This window comes from Salvelinus fontinalis, chromosome 1, assembly GCF_029448725.1.
Source record: "Salvelinus fontinalis isolate EN_2023a chromosome 1, ASM2944872v1, whole genome shotgun sequence".
Classification (NCBI taxonomy): Eukaryota; Metazoa; Chordata; class Actinopteri; order Salmoniformes; family Salmonidae; genus Salvelinus; species Salvelinus fontinalis.
In genome coordinates this window covers 82,167,891-82,175,584 of record NC_074665.1, presented here as the reverse complement: position 1 = coordinate 82,175,584, position 7,694 = coordinate 82,167,891, and the positions used below count along the sequence as shown (strand labels likewise).

Here is a 7,694-nt window from a genome sequence, read left to right as displayed (position 1 = left end):
CCCCCCAATGTCACTTTCAGCAATAGCATCTCATCTAGAAAACGGTGTGGTTTCACTACGCCCTTGGCTTTGTCACTGATAGTATGTTACCTTCGTGAACAATGACTAAAGACAAAGAGGTGCTATTTACTAGCTCTCTACGCCCATGTGTCTGTTTCGATGCGTTTCACCTAGGAGGGAAGAAGAGGGGAACAGACTGGCGTAACATAGTCCGGCACCCTCTGCCGACACATCATCCTCTTCTCAGCAGCAGAACGACCCTTCTCGGTGAAAGTGAACAGAATATACAGAGGACAGACAGAGAGGACACGGAAAAGAAACCAAAACGTATATAGTAACGATTCTCACATGCTTGCTTTTGGTCGTAGTTGATAAGGACCGCGCACTTGAACTAGAAATAAGCTACATGCTATTTTAGCCGACGTGTTACTATTTTAGCGTCTATAAACTATTCATTGTTTATGTCAAGAGTATAAACTGTAACACATTGAGGTTCCAATAACTCTTAGAAAATGCTACAATCTCTAACTAGCAATTCGTGTGTGCGGTTGATACAAAGTCACAAATCGACATGGTATTTTTTGCTTCTAGTCTTGGGATATATTCTTTATCTTATATTCGGAGCTGTTGTCTTTTCATCGGTGGAACTGCCTTATGAAGACCTGCTAAGACAGGAGTTACGAATCATCAAAAAACTGTTCCTCCAAGACAACGAATGTCTTTCGGAAGAACGCCTTGAGAAGTTTTTGGAGAAAGCGCTTGAGGCCAGTAACTATGGAGTGTCCATTCTCAATAACGCATCGGCAAATTGGAATTGGGACTTCACCTCCTCACTCTTTTTCGCCAGTACTGTATTGTCTACCACAGGTGAGTCCGTCATTGGCCTAATCAAGTGTACTGCATTTCAGCCATCTAGGGGTGGGCTGGCTGGAGGTGATGCAGGCTGCGCGTCATAGCTCGTTCTACGTTGGCGCAATGACATCGCTCCCAGAAATGAATAGGTGACGTTCAGAAATGTGTTGCTCTTAATATATCTATTTTCGGGGAAATAAGGGAGTTGCTTGATTATGTAGTTATGGATGATGGTTATACAGTTGATTATTGTCATAACCTTCTTGTAACTAGGCACACGACCTGAAAGCAGTTTGCGTTTTGTTGCCCGTGACACTGAAATGTACCCTCTCGAGACACTGTACACCCAAGTAACACCTGGCTATGTTACATGAACTCAGCTCAGTGATGACAATACATATATGCCCCCAATGCAGCCATTGCACGCAACAAAGGCCTACTATATAGGCCTACCCCCCAAAATAGATGTCTGCATAGCTGCGGGGTGTGGGGTGCTGTAGCAATTTCTGACACATCAGAATAATAAAGAAAAAAATAATTTTTAAAAGTACGATATATTAGTATATATATATTTTTTAGCAAAAGTAGTGCACTGGGCCTTTGCTAGTCCTGTATTAGCGGACCAATATAGGCTTCTGAAGCGCAGGCCAAAAACAATTCTGCTCCTCCACACCCTGATCTCATAACCTGGTCAGTTAAAACTCTGGGTCCTATTCGTAGGCAATGACAAAACATTATTATTATTCCCTTTTCATCTGTGTTATGACTACAGCGCTGAGGGTTTTCTTGTCGGGTCATGTGAATTGGAAACCCTTTCAAACTACCACAAATCTTGTTATTATTCATTCTAAATCTGATATCAAAAGAGCCAGAGACAAAAACTTCAATGGACAACATATCAAATCAAACTTATTTATATGGCCCTTCTTACATCAGCTGATATCTCAAAGTGCTGTACAGAAACCCAGCCTAAAACCCCAAACAGCAAGCAATGCAGGTGTAGAAGCACATACTCTGTAGTATAGTTAAGCTGCAGCTGGCCCAGAACAGAGCAGCATGTCTTGCTCTTCATTGTAATCAGATGGCTAATATTAATCAGATGCAGCCAGTCTCTCTTGGCTAAGAGTTGAGGAGAGACGGGCTGCATCACTTCTTCTTTTTTATAAGAAACATTCATGTGTTGAAAATTCCAAATTGTTTGCATAGTCAACTTACGCACAGCCCTGACACACACACTTACCCCACCAGACATGTCACTAGGGGTCTTTTCATAGTCCCAAATCCAGAACAAATGCAAGAAGGCATACAGTATTATATAGAGCCATTATTGCATGGAACTCCATTCAATCTCATATTGCTGAAATGAACAACAAACCTGATTTAAGAAAGCAAATAAAGCAACACCTCACGGCACAAGGCCTCTCCCTTATTGACCCAGATAGTTTGTGTTTCTATTGATATGTAGGCTATTGTGCCATTTTTACATGTATCAAGTTCTGTCCTTGAGCTGTTCTTGTCTATAGATGTTTTGTATTATGTCATGTTGCATGTTTTGTGTGGACCCCAGGAAGAGTAGCTGTGGCTTTTGCAACAGCAAATGGGGATCCTAATAAAATACCAAACACCGAGTCAACTAACTACTATTGCAGGGCTGAGCCTTATGCAAAGAATGGTTAAATTAGCTAGGTTTCCATCCAGTTGGCGATAGATCTTCATGCAAATATTCTCAAATCCACATAAATAAAACATGCTCATTTTCCCACCAGTGGTGTGTTTCCACCAAACTGACTTGTTATAGATAAAAACCAGTGGTCAACCAGAACTGGTCAACTTAAATAGACCACAGAACTGGTCATCTTAAATAGACCACAGAACTGGTCATCTTAAATAGACCACAGAACTGGTCAACTTAAACAGACCACATAACTGGTCAACTTAAACAGACCACAGAACTGGTCAACTTAAATAGACCACAGAACTGGTCAACTTAAATAGACCACAGAACTGGTCATCTTAAACAGACCACAGAACTGGTCAACTTAAACAGACCACATAACTGGTCATCTTAAATAGACCACAGAACTGGTCAACTTAAATAGACCACAGAACTGGTGATCTTAAATAGACCACGGAACTGGTCATCTTAAATAGACTACAGAACTGGTCAACTTAAATAGACCACAGAATTGGTCAACTTAAATAGACCACAGAACTGGTCATCTTAAATAGACCACAGAACTGGTCAACTTAAACAGACCACAGAACTGGTCATCTTAAATAGACCACAGAACTGGTCAACTTAAATAGACCACAGAACTGGTCATCTTAAATAGACCACATAACTGGTCAACTTAAATAGACTACAGAACTGGTCAACTTAAATAGACGACAGAACTGGTCATCTTAAATAGACCACAGAACTGGTCATCTTAAATAGACCACAGAACTGGTCATCTTAAATAGACCACAGAACTGATCATCTTAAATAGACCACAGAACTGGTCATCTTAAATAGACCACAGAACTGGTCATCTTAAATAGACCACAGAACTGGTCATCTTAAATAGACCACAGAACTGGTCAACTTAAATAGACCACAGAACTGGTCAACTTAAATAGACCACAGAACTGGTCATCTTAAATAGACCACAGAACTGGTCAACTTAAACAAACAACACGTAAGTAGACTGAATCCAATTGATGTAATATCCGCTGATGTCACCACACTGGGTCTCCCCTTCAAAACAGGCATTGCTTAATTTTTCTGCAGGGTTTGATTCCTAAAATAACTTTCTATTCATTTTGACTTAATACAAATATTGAAAATCATGGTCTTTGATCTGACATGAACTAGCCTAGTTTTCCATGATTGTGTTGGAGGGCCATGGCATTTGAACACTCATGATAGGAACACTTCAACCAAAACATGCTACATGCTCTTTTCTTTAAAGGGGCAATCTAGAGGTGGAACAATACCAAAACGGGCACCACACTATTGTTTTGGTAAAAAGCTAAGAGATGCGGCTGGAGAAGTGTAACCACTCTCAACTTCATAGACAGAGCTATGGATAGAAGGACTGGTCATCCATGAAATCAAATGTAACGTTTTAACCATGTTTTGAGGCTATATAGTGTTTGTTTACATTTACATTGTTACAAACATTGGATTAAAGCAAGCTTCTATTTTGGGTTCTGAAGAATCAATGGGTACATACAGGTAACTGCCAAAATAAAGGAAACACTTGAGTAAATGAGGGATACAAAGTGTATTGAAAGCAGGTGCTTCAACACAGGTGTGATTCCCTAGTTAATTAAGCAATTAACATCCCATCATGCTTAGGGTCATGTATAAAAATGCCCAGTTGCCCATTATTTTGACTACCATGGCTAGAAGAAGAGATCTCAGTGACTTTGAAAAAAGGGTCTACTACTGCCTTGTATGTGGTTCAGCTGGACAATAGACTACTGTCATCACTACTACTGCCTTGGATGTGGTTCAGCTGGGCAATAGACTACTGTCATCATTACTGCTGCCTTGTATGTGGTTCAGCTGGGCAGTAGACTACTGTCATAACTACTACTGCCTTGTATGTGGTTCAGCTGGGCAATAGACTACTGTCCTCACTACTACTGCCTTGTATGTAGTTCAGCTGGGCAATAGACTACTGTCATCACCACTACTGCCTTGTATGTGGTTCAGCTGGGCAGTAGACTACTGTCATCACGACTACTGCCTTGTATGTGGTTCAGCTGGGCAATAGACTACTGTCCTCACTACTACTGCCTTGTATGTGGTTTAGCTGGGTAGTAGACTACTGTCCTCACTACTACTGCCTTGTATGTGGTTCAGCTGGGCAATAGACTACTGTCCTCACTACTACTGCCTTGTATGTGGTTCAGCTGGGCAATAGACTACTGTCATCACTACTACTGCCTTGTATGTGGTTCAGCTGGGCAGTAGACTACAGTCATCACTACTACTGCCTTGTATGTGGTTCAGCTGGGCAGTAGACTACTGTCATCACTACGACTGCCTTGTATGTGGTTCAGCTGGGCAATAGACTACTGTCCTCACTACTACTGCCTTGTATGTGGTTCAGCTGGGCAATAGACTACTGTCATCATTACTACTGCCTTGTATGTGGTTCAGCTGGGCAATAAACTACTGTCATCATTACTACTGCCTTGTATGTGGTTCAGCTGGGCAGTAGACTACTGTCATCACTACTACTGCCTTGTATGTGGTTCAGCTGGGCAGTAGACTACTGTCATCACTACTACTGCCTTGTATGTGGTTCAGCTGGGCAGTAGACTACTGTCATCACTACTCCTGTCTTGTATGTGGTTCAGCTGGGCAATAGACTACTGTCCTCACTACTACTGCCTTGTATGTAGTTCAGCTGGGCAATAGACTACTGTCATCACCACTACTGCCTTGTATGTGGTTCAGCTGGGCAGTAGACTACTGTCATCACGACTACTGCCTTATATGATTTTCATGCTGGGCAGTAGACTACTGTCATCACTACTACTGGTTTGTTTGTGGTTCAGCTGGTCAGTAGACTACTGTCATCATTACTACTGCCTTGTATGTGGTTCAGCTGGGCAATAGACTACTGTCATCACCACTACTGCCTTGTATGTGGTTCAGCTGGGCAATAGACTACTGTCCTCACTACTACTGCCTTGTATGGGGTTCAGCTGGGCAATAGACTACTGTCATCACTACTACTGCCTTGTATGTGGTTCAGCTGGGCAGTAGACTACTGTCATCACTACTACTGCCTTGTATGTTGTTCAGCTGGGCAATAGACTACTGTCATCACTACTACTGCCTTGTATGTGGTTCAGCTGGGCAATAGACTACTGTAATCATTACTACTGCCTTGTATGTGGTTCAGCTGGGCAGTAGACTACTGTCATCACTACTACTGCCTTGTATGTGGTTCAGCTGGGCAGTAGACTACTGTCATCACTACTACTGCCTTGTATGTATTTCAGCTGGGCAGTAGACTACTGTCATCACTACTCCTGCCTTGTATGTGTAGATTAAAAAAGTGATGCAAATATTTGGGATGTAGGTAACACTTTGTATTAAGGTTGGTCTTAACTAATATCAATATTGTATTAACATGTCGTTAGATAATGCTGTACTTTAACATTGATCATAATCTTAATTAAACACTGCTTTGTGTTTCCTCCAGGATACGGTCACACCGCTCCGCTCTCCGACGGGGGAAAAGCTTTTTGTATCGTCTACTCTGTGCTCGGCATCCCCTTCACCCTCCTCTTCCTCACCGCCGTGGTCCAACGCATCATGATCTTCAGCACCCGCCGGCCCGTCATGTATGTGTCCACCCGCTGGGGCCTGTCCAAACCTTTGGTAGCCGTGGTCCACGCCACGCTCCTCGCCATCCTGGCTGCTTCCTGTTTCTTCCTCATCCCGGCGGCCATCTTCTCCTCCCTAGAGGAGAACTGGAACTTCCTGGAGAGTTTCTACTTCTGTTTTATATCTCTCAGTACCATCGGACTGGGAGATTACGTACCAGGAGAGTCCTTCAACCAGAGGTTCAGACAGTTCTATAAAGTGGGCATCACTGGTGAGTGTTCACATTTATTTGCTTGAATTGCTTTTAGCCCACAATAGGTGCTGAGTACATGAAAGATTGATGAATGATCTAGAACTGGGTTGATGAATGATCCAGAACTGGGTTGATGAATGATCCAGAACTGGGGTGATGAATGATCTAGAACTGGGTTGATGAATGATCTAGAACTGGGGTGATGAATGATTCAGAACTGGGGTGATGAATGATCCAGAACTGGGTTGATGATTGATCTAGAACTGGGGTGATGAATGATCCAGAATTGGGGTGATGAATGATCCAGAATTAAGTTGATGAATGATCCAGAATTAAGTTGATGAATGATCCAACTGGGGTGATGAATGATCCAGAACTGGGTTGTCCAAATTAAAGTGAACTTAAATAACCAGATAAATAGAGATACAGCAACATCCAACACCTTGAGGCTCTGCATTGGAGAGGTTCGTCTTGAGGCTCTAGATGCTATTGGACAGGTGTGTCTTGAGGCTCTGGATGCTATTGGACAGGTTCGTCTTGAGGCTCTAGATGCTATTGGACAGGTTTGTCTTGAGGCTCTAAATGCTATTGGACAGGTTTGTTGTGAGGCTCTAGATGCTATTGGACAGGTGTGTCTTGAGGCTCTGGATGCTATTGGACAGGTTTGTCTTGAGGCTCTAGATGCTATTGGACAGGTGTGTCTTGAGGCTCTGGATGCTATTGGACAGGTTTGTCTTGAGGCTCTAGATGCTATTGGACAGGTTTGTCTTGAGGCTCTGGATGCTATTGGACAGACTCATCTTGCTCTTTAGAAGCTAAAAACCAGAATCCTTTTGCTGTGAAAGAGAAGACAGCTCCTGGCTAAGAAGAGAGAGAAAAAGGCTGATTTTAACTTAATAGGGGGTCCTGTATATTTTATTTGGATTGCCCTCAGCACTTCTGGCATGTTTTTGAAGTTTGGCTGACTCTGAGACAGGAGAATATTCACATATCTTTCCTGAACATCCCCTTTTCCCTCATCAATACACAGAAAGGCTTGGCAAAGCATTGTAGACCTCTAAATTAATGTAGACTGCTACTGCTATTCAGAGACTTTAGTTGATCTAAATTCTCGTTCAAAAATGATTATGACCATAGTAATGATCATGATAATAATGAGCTCATCTATTATTGGGAAAACCAACACCAATACCTTTCTATTGACGACACGCTGCTTGCTGGGCTCATCAGTGCCCTCTCCCTCCCCCTAGTGGTTTGGAA

General features: G+C 42.4%; 1 protein-coding gene across 1 annotated transcript in view; it reads left to right on the top strand.

Annotated features, from left to right (window-relative positions):
• LOC129862780 (potassium channel subfamily K member 1-like) overlaps positions 1–7,694 on the top strand; it is a 12,897-nt gene continuing 5,203 nt past the window's right edge. Inside the window, exons 1-2 of the mRNA XM_055934746.1 lie at positions 1–867; positions 6,057–6,452. Coding sequence (XP_055790721.1) covers positions 513–867; positions 6,057–6,452 — 751 coding nt within the window. The 5' untranslated portion in view covers positions 1–512. The remainder of the gene's footprint in view (positions 868–6,056; positions 6,453–7,694) is intronic.